General features: G+C 34.6%; 2 protein-coding genes across 2 annotated transcripts; one reads left to right on the top strand and one right to left on the bottom strand.

Moving 5' to 3' along the window:
• Positions 1-1,861: 1,861 nt before the first annotated feature.
• LOC139861955 (ras-related protein RABA1f-like) lies at positions 1,862-2,820 on the top strand. Its single transcript, XM_071850482.1, has 3 exons — positions 1,862-1,876; positions 2,044-2,249; positions 2,391-2,820. The coding sequence occupies exons 1-3, from the start codon at positions 1,862-1,864 to the stop codon at positions 2,818-2,820; spliced, it is 651 nt and encodes a 216-aa protein (XP_071706583.1).
• Positions 2,821-3,982: 1,162 nt separating this feature from the next.
• Positions 3,983-8,067, bottom strand: LOC139862761 (uncharacterized). Its single transcript, XM_071851386.1, has 8 exons — positions 7,863-8,067; positions 7,290-7,327; positions 6,333-6,404; positions 6,088-6,171; positions 5,973-6,007; positions 5,328-5,413; positions 4,582-4,647; positions 3,983-4,235 (listed from the first exon to the last, which is right to left on the bottom strand). Exons 1-8 carry the CDS (start codon positions 7,927-7,929, stop codon positions 4,201-4,203), a joined length of 483 nt encoding a protein of 160 aa, XP_071707487.1. The 5' UTR covers positions 7,930-8,067; the 3' UTR covers positions 3,983-4,200.
• Between the last annotated feature and the right edge of the window lie 8,691 nt (positions 8,068-16,758).

The raw sequence follows: 16,758 nt of genomic DNA on the forward strand, positions 1-16,758 counted from the left end.
AAATAAGTCGAGTCTCATTTAATTTAAAATATAGCTCCGTCTCTCAAAAGGATATAGTATCATGAAAATGCTATCATAATTCTATACGATCACTTGCTACCGCTTCCTTCACATCACCACCACTACTGTAACCAATTGCAACTTTTTCTACAACCATTGTTCAATCAAATATAAATGATATTTAAGGTATTGTTCTCTACAAAATAATATATTTTGCATTAATGAAGTAGTACTTACATGTAATACTTGTATGTGTAATAATGTAGGTGTGGAGGAAAGCGTGATGACGGATAAATAGATAGTGTTTATAAACGATGTGGCGTTTGAGGTTATGGTTGAATAGTGATGTCAGAGATGCGTTTAGTGGTGGTGTAGTGTGTCACCGGGGCATATTGTGATGACAAATGAGTGGGGGTTAACATTAATCGAGTCACTTCATGGTTCCTTTTATTAAACAATGAAACCCCACTGTTATTATTGATTAAGTTAGACATTATTCATAGAGTATATAAAACTCTAAAAAAAAAAACTAATAAACCCTAACTGACCCAAGTCAACTATCGAACTTGGGCCAACTAATACTAAACCATAGTCTAATACCTATTATTAGTCACGCTCATCTCTAACATATGATCATGTTGCATGCATGTTTGATTTGTTAAAACTTCATTGCCTTTGATTCAGAAAATTTATTGTGAATTTTTAGGGATTAAGGATTAAAACGGTGAAATAGAAAAAGAATCACCTTGATATTAAAATGGATCGTGGCTAAGATCTTATTTGAAATGAATAGATTAGAATGGGATCTCGAAGCGACTAATCCAATATGATATGATGTAAGTTAGGGGTTTATCTTTTAGTTGGGCCTTCTATATCTTTGGATTCAAAAATAATTTGGTAGTCTCTTGGTGCTCGATCTCTATTTTCTCTTAATTACTTAAGCTTGTTTAACTTCTTGTATGGTATGATTTGTTAACCATTAACACATACTATCACTGAGTTATATTGAAGAGAAAGAAACAATCATGATGTTCATGACCAATCGGATCCTGACGTGCCAGTAGCTACCAAAGGAAATCGCTATGGTCGTTATTGTATTCGTATCGAAGAGATACGATAAAGTGTTCAGATCGAATCAAATACTTAGTGGAATGATCAAAGCCGATGATCGTAAGTTATGTCCTCCATCATGATCTCGAATGTACTATTCGTGAAATTGTACGCCGTGTGAAACATATGTCATCGCCGTTGGAAGTATCTTTAAAAGATACTGGTGTTCCCAAGTTTTATAGAGAGTAAAGGAAAGGAAAGAAAAGGAAGTCGGAAAATTATTATAGTGTATTTTCCTTTTGAACTTTCATTTCAAATTTAAAAGTTCCATCATTTTCATTCATATGCTTTTCTTTTCTTTTCATTTTCTTTCATGATTTTTTTTCCTCTGTCTCGAAGTAGTTATCTTTTTTTTTCTTTCTTTCGTGTCTTTTTTTCTTGAAAATTTTTGTTGGGCTTTTTATTCCAACAAAGTGAGCCTTCCCTTACTCGTTACTTGCTTATATCATGTACGATGATAAATCAAAGGTTATACAATAGTAAAACTTACATTTATTAAAATGAGCTTGAGATACATAAAAAGGTTAAAACTTATAATTTTAACATCACTTAATTCTACCCATAATTTAAACATAACAAGTTTATTTATAGGATGATTGCCCTTAGATCCAGCAACGAGAAGAATTAGTAAACAACTATCACCAAAATTTTAGCTCTAATCGGTTCGAGTTGGGTTTGGGTCATTTCAAACATCCATATTCATATTAAAACGCAACACTTTTAGACCTTTAGTTTCTTTTGCATCTCTTTAATGTGTGCATATAGAGCTTATACAATGATAATCTAATTTGTAAACTAAGAATAAATATAAGACAAAACATCATATATTATCGAATATCCAATCTCTGTCTTCAATTTTCGTCGAATCTCTTTCGTCTTCTCCATGAACAAGGTCTCGATCTCCTTTTAGCACCACGAGAGATCTATATGGAGGCGGATGACAACTATGATTACTTGTTTAAGGTTGTTTTGATTGGTGATTCTGGCGTCGGTAAAACCAATCTTTTGTCACGATTTTCTAGGAACGAGTTTAGTATGGAATGTAAATCCACCATTGGGGTCGAATTTGCCACACGTAGCATCAAAGTCGATGACAAGGTTATCAAAGCCCAAATTTGGGATACCGCCGGTCAAGAAAGGTATTTCACCACACCTTGTTAGTAAATTTGTACAATCACTTTTGTTAGTTATCTACCTAAGACATTGTTTAAATTGGATCTTTGAATGCATTTTATCATTTTTTAGTTTGATGTACAATTTTATATGCCAACCAAATATAGGTACCGTGCAATAACTAGTGCATACTATCGAGGAGCGGTAGGTGCACTTATTGTATACGACATCACACGTAACGTTACATTTGAAAATGTTGAAAGATGGCTCAAAGAGCTTCGGGATCACACGGATCAAAACATTGTGATAATGCTCGTAGGGAACAAGGCTGATCTACGTCACTTACGGGCTGTTCAAACGGATGATGCAAAGGCATTTTGCGAAAAACAGAATAACTTTTTCATGGAAACATCTGCTCTTGAATCGTTAAACGTTGAGAACGCTTTTACAGAACTATTAACAGGAATTTATCATGTGATGAGCAAGAAGGCTCTAGATATCGGTAATGATCCAATGTCGTTACCTAAAGGAAAAACGATCAATGTCGTTGGAGGTACAGATGATGTAACTGAGGTTAAGAAATCAGGGTGTTGCTAATTTGTAAGTTAATTTAGGGTTTTTGTAGAAGTTTTAATGATATGATATCGTGGTGAAGATTTTGTAATATATTTTAGGTTTTGCCCCTTCTTTATGATATTTTCTTGTTCATCTCTAACTTAAAGAGTTACTCCGTAAAAAGTTGCATCTTGAGTTATTTGCTTACGATCCGAAAATGGGCCTTGAAAGTATCAATGGCGAAGCTAGAATGTTTAGTTACTTGTTAGTTGTTACACAAAATAAATATAAAATCTAATCTAATTTATTCTTACTTTTAATCTATCTAATCTTTTACTCTATCTAATCTAATCAATGTAACTCTAACCACCGTTAAATGATTATTTTAAATTATTTGTGTGTCTTATTTTTAAATCATTGATTTGTATTTCAACTATTAATAATAATTAACGTCTCCAGATGAGCCAGACATATCAGATAGATGGATCATGGTCCATGGATGTATTGCCTAACAATCTTTAAAGAGCCCTTAAATAATTAAAAAAAAAAAAATTGTTTACTAATTAAATATGCATTTTTACCATATTCTTTCGTGTTTTCTTTTCCCAAAAAAATATAAATAAAATAAAATATGTTTCTAAACAGAGCCATAATCTTAGGACTTTAGGACATATATCACTTGTACATTTTTCATAACCACTCTAAATAACTTCCCTCCTAACTTCCATGTACCACTGTTAAAGCTTAAATAATTATAGCTTTAAGAACTAACAATAGAAAAATCTTAAAATTAAATACTCCCGGTCTCCCACATAACTAGAATAGTTAAATGTGGTTCACTGTTATGGTTATATAGTAGAATACATATTCATTTGAACACTAGGAAAGAAAAATTAGAATATAGTACAGACATGATGAGCCTAGTATTCTAAATGGCAAGAAACTATGAAAAAGTCAAAAAACTAAAAAGTTATAAGCCTAGTATCCTAACCAACAAAGTGACAATCAATTTTAAGCCAAATACACCATAAATTTTTCAGCTGAACGTGCCACCCTTTATTCATTAGTTTTAATGAAATCATAAAATAAATGAGTCGTTTGAAAGCTTCAAATAGAACTTCCAGAAAGCCCATAAATGACGTTTAAGGTGTGGTATACGTCAATTTCACTAGTCACAAAATTGATTTCACATTCCGAAAGCAACTTCAGGTAACCAAAATAAATAACAGCAGAATGCCTTAAACAAAGTACCAGAATTGCTTTACTTCAAACATAACAAGATGGTTAGAATTGCGAAATACAGATTCCCCACAATAAAGCCAAATTAGGCGAAATATAAATCTTCAACTTTAAACCAATTTAACATTTGGTAATATGAAAACTACTTGTATCAGACAATCGTTTCACAGATCCCAAACCGTCTTACTTTCTTGCTTCAGCTTTCTTTTGGTCTTTGGCTGAAAACATAAGACCAAGTGGATATAAGAGACGTGTCGGTTTCCATGTTTAACAAAGCAAAAAGATAATAATTAATAAGGTCATCTCAGGTAACACTTGCTGTATTTGGTTGGCCTTTTGCACAGGTACTATATATGATTAAAGATGTGATATTCCTACCATGATAGTCCATTTCTTGGAAAGAACTAATTTAGGAGATTTTAAAATTATAAGCAAAAAACTTTTATGTCACCATTCTGACCCATTATGAGATAAAAGATAACCCAAATTGCCCACCCAATTCATGAGTGAGTAGAACAACAGTACAACACCACCACTAATAAGTAACAAGATTTAGAAGATTACCAGCTTTCTCTTCCTCCCGTTTCTTAGCAGCTTCAGCCCTCTGTTGCCTGATAAGAGCCAAGCGCTCTGCAAATACATTGCATAACCGAGTTGTCAGATTTAGATACATGCATATATATAGAATTGGATTGAAGAAGAATAGTACAAAGGGGAATCATGAAAAAGGGTGCTTGTGGTCGTTATAGGCACATAAAAAAACAAGTATAAAGATCTCTATCTGAAAAAAATATATGAACATTTAGAACTGTATTGAAGTCAACTGAAATGCATGCATATCCATCTAATTTTAGCATACACTCGATGGTGACAAAATAAAAGGAGACTTCTGAAAAATTATACGACCTTCTAGTATTCTTGGATTTCAATTCAAAAAAAATAATGTTTGTGTTTAGTACTCATTATTTATTTACATCACTTAGTCAACGAAAAGCGGAGCATGAGATATCTTGTATACGGCAACAAACTTTTATATATGGATATCCTAAAATTTATTTATTCCTTGGAAAATTGAAAAGATACTAGTAATATTTTATATTTATGGTATTGGTTTCAGAACACGTCAGATTTCATTATTATGTTGTCATTATTAAAGGTAATGCTATTGCAGCACTATTTCTCATAATGTACCAATACAATCAACTAATATATACAAGGTCATCATTATAGTAATGCTATTGCTTTTAAAAAAGAAATTTTCCTTCTCGTTGTTATTAAAGTAACAGTAAAACTGAATTTAAAACGCTCACCTAAGTCCTTCTTTGCTTGATTTGTTTTCCCCTGTTCTTGCATCTTCATGTACCTTTCATGAGCCCTCTGTTTCTCAATTTCTTCCCTGCAAAATAAAAATAAAATATCAATATATAGAATATCTTACTTCTAATCATACATGACTACATGAGCACTTGGGTGACTTTTAGATAATGAGATTAACTTAACAATCCTAATAAAAACCAGTAACATTACTCAACTGGGAAAAATGGTCAATTCGGGTTGTGTTTATAGATGTGTCGCAGAGGTGAAAAAGAAAAAAAAACGAACTATAACAGCAAGAGCGAAACCCAACTCTTGGTAAATACCATTAAGATTAATCAACTATGAACGCTGGTGAGATCCGTTTGTACTTTATTGATAGTGGGCCAAACAATTGAAGTAAAAACCCGCAACTATACGTAGATTAGGTAAACGGGTTGAAAGTCGCCTCAAGTGTATTTAAATGCTGATACAATATCCTACATGATTATTTAACACACTAAATATATTTGTAAAGTTCAGTAGGACCGGCAGGAAAAAATTGTAGCAGAACAACTCAACCCGCAATATAACATACAGTTAAAACAAGCTAACCTTTGATGTTTAAATATGAAGAAAAAGAAAGAATAAAAAATGCCAACCTCTCACGTCTTGATAGTTCAGTAGTTTTTTCCAGCTGAAAAACAAGAGCAATGAGCAATCACGATAAAATCTGAAAAAACTTAAAGTAGGAAAATATGTTAATATTTGACTTACATCAGCATCTCTTGCTTTCAAAGTCTTCGGCCTAGCCATATTAGGGTTCTCAATCTCAATAACACCCTGGGTTCCTTTCTTCCGCTATATAACCCAAAAGATGGAAAAATAATTATTCTATACAAACTGTACCAATCCTGGAGGAAGATTTATTTAATATGAGCAGAATTGTGTTGTATGCATAAAAATAAGCAAGAGAGAGAGAGAGAGAGAGAGAGAGGGAGAGAGAAAGAGAGATGACTGACATCAGATTCTTCATCTGACGACTCTTCAGATTCTTCATCAGATCTTTCTTCTTCAATGTCCAATTCTTCTTCCTGATAAATCAAGTATTAGGCAGCTCCAAATTATTTTATAAAACAACTAAACAAATGAAGGCAATATATATTCATTGTAGTAATCAGTATGTTTATTCTTTCATTCACTTTTATTGCATGAATACATAGCATTAATTTTCATTCATATAAATGTGAGATGTAGATGCTTAAATATACAAATGTATGCTATGCTTCCTTCAATTCACATAAATCCAATATAAGGTATTTATGCATGTTCAATTAGTTGGTGATAAAAGCATGCCATGTGCTTAAATCGTTTACGTAATACTAACCAAAGCTAACGCTTCTTTTTAATGGAACTTATGAGCTAGTGTCAACCTTACATAGATAAACTACACATGAGTGTCACTAAAAATTTGGACACATCTAACAAACATCATTGTTTTTGGATGTGATATAGCTACACGCCTTCCTGTACGGCATGTCATGCACCATATTTCGATGATTGTTAACATGAAACTTATATCAGGTGCTGCAACTACAATAGTCCTTTTAAACTTCTCAAAAATAAAGATAAATTAAATACTAACTACACTCCATTGCAAACCTGATAAATTTTAATGTAACCATACATTACCAAATATGCAAAGCAAATGTTAGCTTTGTTTAACGCCTATTTATAAAATGAGATTCATCATTATTCTCGGTGCATAATCATCAGCTTTCCAAAATCCCAATCAGGGACAATCGATTCACTCAACCACGAGTTCAGTTAGATTGAACAAGTTAATCAGCCAACTAGAATCTGAGGGTTGCTTACCAGTTCATAAACAACCAAGTGATCATAGATTATTAACAAAGGAAATAAAGTCACAAATAAACTCAAGGCTCAACTCTGTTAAATTTAACTAAACGTAGAATCACCTTTTTGAACGTACGAGGACGAGAAGAAGTTCCTGCAACTGCCATCATCAATAAAACAAAATATCAGTCACTTACTTTTATATATACAACTAAACATATAAAGTGTCTAAAATTGCAAAATATATCAAAAATTAAAATCCAATTATCAAACACCAAAAACGGACACTACTCCGTATAATTATTTTACTCCCTAATCCCTTAACCAACATCAACACCAACATTTTACTCCAATATTAGATCAGTCTCCACAACACACCACCAATCACACCATTATTTTCGAAGAAATCGGAATCGGAATATAACTAATACAAAAAGCTTACTAAAAATCCAAATCTCATTCATCTCAATTGTTAATAAATTCAGTTACTGATATACAAAAGTTCAAAAATATCAGCAAATTCCTGAATCTAAACCCTACATGAACAAATACCTTATAAATAAACTCGACTCGGCGTTGTAACTGTAACAATCCACTTCATTGTAGGATAATTACACATGCAGATCATATAATAATATAAATACAGAAAAAGGAATATGTATGTATAGATGATTATTAGAAAAAAAACAACATACGCATCTCTTCAGGAGTTGAAAATTGACGGCGACCAGTAGGTTTTCCCTTAAACTTGCCTCTCCCCATACTTGATTTTAGTTGATTGAGATGAACGCTAACAATTTGTAAAATTATTAGTGGGAATTTGGGATTACGGGGAATGGGGAATACTAGTAAAGAAGGAACAAAAAAAAAAACCTAGTGAAAATAGTGAAAAGAGAAGGAATCAAATGAAGTGGGACGTGTGTGGATTAATCGCCGTATATTTATATTTATATTTATATTTATATTTAATTTAATATAATATTTATTTATATTTATATTTATTTAGGGTATTTCTATAAGCAATGTTTTTAAAAACTCAATTACTAGTCCATAAATTTTCGATTAATCATTTTAAGAGCAATTCGTTTCGATTTTTAAAAATTCAATTCATGAGTCAAAATTTAATTTAATAACCAAAGTCGTTAAAGTCAAAAATGGTTACTATTTTAACATATATTTAAACTAAAACTTTATAGTTTTGGAGAAAAATAAATAATTTTATACAATTTGTTAAAGTTTATTTCTATATTTATGATTTTTTTTCCTATATTTACACATATAATTTTTTAAATTTAATATTTAAATGTATACAGTACAACCCGATTAATCCTGGAATTACCGATTAATCTTTCCAAAGTTCCCGACCGATTAATCCCTGAATAGCGAATTTTGCAACCTTGTTTAAAAGTATTATATGTGTTTTTGTATTAACATATTATCATCATTTCCTTCTCATTTATTTCCTAACACTAGCTCATCAATATCGCTTTCAACCATTACACTCTTCTTCAAACACTATAGAGTTCAAATTTAAAAGCAAAATGTGCAAATGATTTTTCTCAATTCCTTCATGATACGTTATGCTTGAAATAGATTAAATGCATGACTAGTCAGGATTGGCTACACTTTGGCATGATACTGCCAATGATACCAAAGTTGGGGGGTGACCGAGTGAGATTGGCAATGTATGAATAATACCATTGAGAATGCTCTAACGAAGCTTGGAAAACTTAAAATAATAATCGCGTATCGTACACTTTTTTATGTTTTTTAATTTGCATAATAAATACTCCGTACTATGTATGACAAATTGTTCTAAAAATATTGTACGGGTTTATTAACCATCACTTCAATCAAATTAAATATATTTATAAATAATTACTTAGTATACATGTATTATTCATCTTGTAGCACTTAATCGACGATTGATGCATATAATAAATCAAATCGACGATTGATGCATATAATAAATCAACTAATTATTTTTCAACTTCTATTAGTTCCATTCACATAATTAATTCCATTCAAATTATTGTTAATAGACTTCTCTCTTTCCCTTTTTTTTTTTTTTTTTTTCTTTCATTTTTTGAATCTTGACTAGACTACTCTACTTTATATGAAATGAGGTGTGCAAAATTAAGAAGGCTTCGTCATGCGGCGTCGTTTACTCTTTACCTCCTTATGCATTTATAGCATAAGACAAGACTTTACTAGTAGCGTTAAGATGAATGGATCATGAAAGACTAAGAAGATAAAATATTTATATGCACATACATCTTTTCTTAAAATGAGTAATTCACCGTAGGATGATGTATGGTTTTTCTAATTAGAGCTTGTACGTTGACTTGACTTACAAGTCACAAAAACCCTAATTCCCATCTAAATGGGGCAAAAACCTACTTCAAGAAGTCACCTCCCCCAACGCATACGGTATCCATCCCTGTGCTGAATCCTTGCTTCTCCACAATCGTCTATACGATCAGAACATAACTATCAACAACACGATTTTTACGTGCAGCTCCTCATTGGTTTTTTCTCTTCGGCGTCGATATATCCCGTTCATCGTTCGATGGAAAATTCGTCTACCACCCTATCGAGATCATCATCTCGATCACGGGTTAGGGTGTATTTTCTACCAGAAAATATATGTTTCATCACCATAACAACTCATATCATCATTCTAACGTAATAGTTTTAAATACATTTTATCTTTAATCTGAATTAGGTACTTTATTTCCCCATCTTAATAATATCGGATTAACTTACTTATACTTAATGAAGAAATTATAATTTATATTGTAAGATGTTAATGAATTCAAATTCTATGATGATCCTTCCAAATCCCTTTAGACGAATACATCATTCATTGATTTCATAGTGAGGTTCTGACCTCTATATGATACGATTTGTAAACATTGCATTTTTTTGAAAAAGCACACCATAAATGAATATATAAATCCAAGGTTTTTGACGTCTGATGATTTCTACGTATAGACAATCACCGTATATAATATTTTACAATACTACATCCGTTGATAATGCAGTCAAAATAAGATACATGGTGATAATTTTGTGAATGCAAAGTTTTCTTGAATAAAGCATGTATGACTCCATGCACACAGCTTGTATAACGTATAAGCAAACAGCGGAAGACTTCTAGGAACCTGAGAATAAACATGCTTAAAAGTGTCAACACAAAGGTTGGTGAGTTCATAGTTTAATTGTTGCGCATAATCTGTATATAAAGGTGGATCACAAGATTTCAGTTGTTTCATCCAGAAACGTTTATTAAATTATTCTACAAGATTGAGCACCCTGGTAACTAAACTTTAACGTCTATATAATAAGTACCCCTGTTTTAACATACATGCAACCAACATGTACAATACACGCAAACTGTAACGTCCTCCCAATAGGGTCTGGAAGAAACGTCACTGATATCAAATAAACCAACATATTATAATACGAGAACAATACTAAATGATAAAGTTAAACTTTATTGAGTACGCAGCGGAAAATGAAATGTCGTTACAATGATGGAAATTACAATAAAGTATTCGTTTCATATGCAAGAATAATAAATGCGATATCTCTTGATCCTAAGTCCAAGTAGCATCACATAAGTAGTAGATAAGAAAGCTTGAATCAAACAGCACCTGAGACAAAAACATGCTAAAGTGTCAACCAAAAAGGTTGAGTGAAGTTCATAGGTTTAACAAAAGTAGTTATCGTTGTTTTTAGACCAAAAGATTTAGTTTGTAAAGTAGATCACACAGATCTTAAGTTTTCAAGGAAGATCACAAAGATCTTTAAAGTTGATCTCGCAAGATCAAAAGTTTATGTCAATGCGTGATATTTAGTCTAAACGTTGTTTGCCCCATGACAAGTTAGTTCTCCTTGTCAGTTAAATTTCATTATCAAGTAATACAAAGACTTAGTCAAATGTATCGGGGACGTTACTCCCGATAGGCCTACCCCCAATAATTAAGCGTGTCGCAGCACTTAAAAATATCACTGTAGGGACTTAGTCGGACATAGCCGGGTATAGCATAGTTTAATAGTTTGTACTGACATTTAGACTAGACTTTCAAGTTTGCCCCGTGACAAGTTATTGTTCATACTTGTCGGTTGGGGACTTGCTGGTCATAGCCCAACATATCACAGTTTAATAGTTTGGTACTTGTGTCTAAGTTGTAAAAAGTAAAAATAGCATGTGTCTCACTCCAAAAGTAAGTAAGTTTTGCTAGCAATAAAGAGGGGCTATGAATTCACCTTAGTAAGTAGAGAGAGATATCTTAGCAAATCGTACTGTAGTCGAACAATCACGATCGAACAATGTAACCTAGTCAAATAGGTCATCTTAAGTATACACATATAGGTCATAATGTCAACCCATAGTGTACGCAAAGTCCTAGTGCTCAGACTGACTCAACGAACGAGTAAAAGCCAACTAAAACAAGCAAGGTAACAAAAGTCAACCAAAGTCAACCCTAAAGTCAACTCGGTCAAAGTGGTCAACTAAAGTCAAACATCTCAGTAGGTCATACAAACATAATCAATAAGTCAAACCTAGGTCAAGTATCACTTTACAAGTCATAATTAAGCATGTTGCACTTTTGCACCTTAAAGCATGCTTTAGAAATTCGTATGTCGTAGAAAGATCCAACTATAGCTCATAGAACATAAATCATTAAATAATGAACAACTCCAGATCATAACTACACTTAAAATTAATTCCAAAAAGTCCGGCCAAAGCCTCATACGATAAATAAAAGTCCAATATCAGAAAGGATCAAGTTCAGGTTCGTTACAGAAATTTCTGCTCGCGCGTCAGTTTTTAAACATTTTTCATAAAATATAGAAAATAGATTTTGACGAACGGCCAATTGGTGTGATCTCATAACATCTCAAAATTTTAGTGATAAAATAATCAGAAGCATTGCTTTAGCCAATTTGTACAGTTTTGCAAAACATTACAGACTCATCAGTTTTTGAGCATCAATCGAACACATCACAAAGATAAGCATATAACTCATGGCAAATCACGTTCTCGCAAGTTTTCATACAAATGAAACATGTCAATAAACACTTAGACTAACATATTCCAGAAGCTCAAAGTCTAAATCAATTCCTAGTTTGTTCTAGCAATTTTTATGTAAACTTAAAAACAGATTCAGCATACTTTACAAATCAAATCTTCGTTTTATCATATCGGGACCATTACATAACCTTTCGACGCAAATATTTAGTCTAAATTGCATAACTTTTTATAAGGAATACAGTAGCACACATTTCATAAGCTAAAACACAAAGCATGCAACTCAGAAAATTCGGATTACATGTGAAACCCTAACAAAACTTCGATAAATCATAACTTAAGCATCCGGTAACGAAATCATGCAAATCCAAAGTCCAAATTTATTAATTTTTTGAGATCTATCCATCTATATACATTATATGATCAGTAAATAAACTCATATAATCAGATTCACAAGATTCAAATTCGTTTTTCATGCAACAACAACGATTGATCAATTAAACGATAAACGATAACACAAAACATCATCAATTGAGCACTAGACTTGATTACACTATGTAATTGAACAAAAATCAGATCTGATAATATTAGGGTTTTCAATTATACCTTAGAAACACAATCAATTAGTACTAGCGTGTAGAGCACGATCAAAGGAAGCACTTTCGTGTAGAACGCAAGAGCAAACAATCAAAATTGAATGGAGAATGATGGTGATGATGATTGACGATGAAGATGATGATATGTGGCTGCAAATTTCATGGGTTAGGGTTAAGGGAGGATAAATGAGTGTATTTCTCTAGTTAGGGGTTTTAAGGGTTAGCTTTTGGGCCCTAATCAAGGTTAAATGGACACTGGGAGAAGTAATAGCCCAAAATAGATCAAAGAAAGCCCCCTTCTTTTGGAGAATTATTGTTTGGTACCTATGTTCGATATAGGTGATTCTTGCTCGATTGTGGATGGTTAGTGGTATCCGCTAGGGTTCACTATAGTGTAACAGAGCGCGATGTTGCACTACTCGTTATTTGAGGCCGAAAGTGCGTATGTGACTGATGAAGCATGACTTTCGGGTCCGCTGACTTCATCATGGTTGTTGATTGGTGGAGCATGACCTTTAGGGTCCGCTGACTTCATCATGGGAGTATGCGATTGGTGAAGCATGATCTTCGGGTCCGCTAACTTCATCATGAGCGAGGTGATATATCGGTGAAGCATGACTTTCGGGTCCGCTGACTTCATCCGGTGTTGAGATTGGTGAAGCATGGCCTTCGGGGTCCGCTGACTTCATCAGGAGAGTAGTGTTATGTCGGCATGGCATAACATTATCGGGAAATGCGAGTACCGGTGGGAAATGAGAGTACCATTCTTGAGTTGTGTTGTGGGAACTATCGGTTGTTTTATACACCGATGGTGGGGTCGTGAGGACCGTGTGGTGTGATTTGTGATGCGATAGCCTTGTTTCGCTCACATGTTGTCACGGGTGTGACAATAGCCGATTTTGTACACCTTAGGACTAGCGTTGCCATAGTCGTTCTGGGCGCTTTTGGTTTAAACCGTTTGTTATGATGTTACGGTAGTTGTGTATTGGTCGTATTACGCACTACAAGGGATGTTAGTGATTGGTGTTATCCGTAAAGATTCGTTTGGATCGGTCTTCATCGTTTCGGGTTGTTGACCTTAGGATTGCGACTTGGTTACCTTAGCATTGTACTTGGTAATGGTACGCTAGGGGTTTGATATCTCGGTCAGAGATTGGTTGAGTTTTCCCCATGTTAGGGAATGAGCATGGTCTTAGTGCTCGGAATTGTGGAATGATAAATCGCGCGTGACGATTTTAGTTGTTAAAGGTGATTCATTGGGAAGAGTCACCTAGGAAAGTCGGATTGGGACATATGTTTGAGGACCGTGGAGTGTGGTCCGTTTGGTTAAGTGAAGAAGATCACGAGGACGTGATCGATTCTAAGTGGGGGAGAGTTGTAACACCCTGTTTTTGTTTCTGATTTTGCAGTAGGTCGGGACGCCGTCCAGCAACAAAAGGTGGGACGCCGTCCCGATAGGGGGGACGCCGTCCAGCAACAAAAGGTGGGACACCGTCCAAAGTTTGGGACGCAGTCCAAACTGTCTGTCGAGCCAGCTGTTTTAATTTGTTAAAAATGGGCAAAATGGTAATTTCACTTGGGTGCCAGTTTGGAGCCTTCAAGGATGATCCATTGATCACTTTGGATCATATTTCACCAACCAAAAACACTCTCAACCTTATTTAGAGAGAGAGGAGAGTTTTAGAGAGAGAGAGGTGGATTTGGAGAAGAAGGAGTCGGATTCTCGCAAAAGCTCGGGTTCTATAGTTGTTCATCTCGCTCCTAGCTACGTTGTGGTGGTATTGGTAAGCTCAAACTCCAAATTTCATTGCTTAGATTTGATATTCAATTTATGGCTTTGAGCTAGTTTGTTAAGAAACCCTTTTAGATGATGAAATGGGTTTATGGTGACTTGTTATTCTTGTCACTTGGTGGGTTTTGGGTCGGTTGACGATTTGGCCTTGTTTAGGGTTTGATGGTGAGTTTAATCATTAGGTTTAGTGATTATGGAAGTGTTGGAACACATTTTGGTGTGTTTGGTTGCCTAATTTTGAAATGGGTCAAATTAGGGTTTTGGTGTCAAAATGGGTATGACACGTGTTTAACACTTGTAGTCGGGCTTAATCGGTGTGTTAGGACCATTTTCACTCGTGTTAGTAGATATTGGTTAGTGTGGGCGCGTTTCGTGCTTGGAAGTGCAAATGGGTCGAATTTGCACTAGGTGTCAATTGGGTTGGTTTGTAAGTCAACCCTAATTGTGTTGTTGTGTTTGTGATAATGGAATAGGTACTTTCCATTTGGAGCATTGCGGATTACTTAGAAGCATTCATCAAGACGACTAGGTGAGTGTTAATATCATATGTGCATATGTATGTGTAGGATGAGTGCGGGTCGGGTGAAGTGGTTCTCCGTTATAGAGCTCACTTCACATATAGGTGGATTGATGGACGTGTGTATAGGTCCAATTGGCACGGTTGTGCGTTTTGGTTGACCACCTTTGACGAGGTGCACACTTTTGTGTGTACGTTATCATATGGGCGGGGTGATGTGGATTATATAACCCTAATGGCGATGGGTTAATATTGTGAGTGGAATAATTATGCGTTCATGTTTATGGCGTATTTGTTTGTGGATGTTATGGTAGCATCGAGTGTGAACCACAAGCCGGTAGCACTATAAAAATAGATGTGAACCACGAGCCGGTAGCATCGAGTGTGAACCACGAGCTGGTAGCACTATAAAAATAGATGTGAACCACGAGCCGGTAGCATCGAGTGTGAACCACAAGCTGGTAGCACTATAAAAATAGATGTGAACCACGAGCCGGTAGCATCGAGTGTGAACCACGAGCCGGTAGCACTATAAAACGAGGCGTGAACCACGAGTCGGTAGCGTCGAAGTGTGAACCACGAGCCGGTAGCTCTATAAAAGAGTATGACTCAAATACGTATGGTGTGAACCACGAGCTGGTAGCACCATAGCGTTATGGTTAGCCATCTTGTGTTTGTAATTGTTTAGCATGTTAAATATTGTATACGTATAATGTTGTATCGTCGTGATGTAGCTAACCCTCCGGGTGTAGTTTATTGGCATTTGTTCACATTGTCGTTGGTGAACTTACTCATTGTTGATGTTGTTAGCTTGTTGCTTAGTGATTGTACGGTATGCTTAGATTAGCTTGCCTATATGCTTGGATGCTTCGGTATGCGGTATTTGTTTATTTATGTGGCGTGTCCATTTTATGCATATATATGTATGTAGTATATTCTCACTTACTAAGCGTTAGCTTACCCTCTCGTTGTTGACATTTTTATAGATTGCATGGACGCGGCGGCTCGGGTAAGTGCGGGGACTAGTGGACTTGCGTAGTTGCTTTAGAGGCATGCTTTTGGACTCTATTAGGATTTGGGTAGCGTAGTCCCAAATCACCATGCTCGGTTTTGTGTAAACGTAACTAGTCGGGTCATAATGATTATAACCGGTTTACGATTTAATTAATGAACCATTGTATTAGGGAGTTTAAATTATTAATGAATGTTTTAAGTTTGTTGAACTTACTTTGGTAACAAATATGTTTTGAAAATTGTGTAATGGGACCTAAAGTATTATTTAACGCGTATTAAAAAGAAAAAATTTTATGGGCCGGTTTTAATACGGGTTGGGTTGTTACAAGAAAAGAAGAGTTGTACGCTAAGTTCTCTAAGTGTGCATTCTGGTTACGAGAAGTTCAATTCCTTGGACATATTGTTAGTAAACAAGGGATACAAGTTGATCCTGCTAAGATTGAGGCGATTGAAAAGTGAGAAACTCCAAAAACTCCTACTCAGATTCGTCAGTTCCTAGGATTAGCAGGTTACTATAGAAGGTTCATTCAAGATTTCTCTCGTATAGCAAAACCTCTAACTGCTTTAACGCACAAGGGGAAGAAATATAAGTGGAAGGATGAACAAGAGACTGCTTTTCAGATTTTAAAGAAGA

Source organism: Rutidosis leptorrhynchoides, chromosome 8, assembly GCF_046630445.1.
Source record: "Rutidosis leptorrhynchoides isolate AG116_Rl617_1_P2 chromosome 8, CSIRO_AGI_Rlap_v1, whole genome shotgun sequence".
NCBI classification, from domain to species: Eukaryota; Viridiplantae; Streptophyta; class Magnoliopsida; order Asterales; family Asteraceae; genus Rutidosis; species Rutidosis leptorrhynchoides.

Bases quoted from the DNA above. Each gene is read 5' to 3' on its own strand.
- LOC139862761 (XM_071851386.1), bottom strand. From the start codon at position 7,929: ATGGGGAGAGGCAAGTTTAAGGGAAAACCTACTGGTCGCCGTCAATTT. The intron at 6,008-6,087 runs GTAAGTCAAATA...CTTGTTTTTCAG, and splicing joins TGAAAGCAAGAGATGCTGAT to CTGGAAAAAACTACTGAACT. The intron at 5,414-5,972 runs GTTGGCATTTTT...TTTATTTTGCAG, and splicing joins GAACTATCAAGACGTGAGAG to GGAAGAAATTGAGAAACAGA.
- LOC139861955 (XM_071850482.1), top strand. The intron at 2,250-2,390 runs GTATTTCACCAC...AACCAAATATAG, and splicing joins GATACCGCCGGTCAAGAAAG to GTACCGTGCAATAACTAGTG.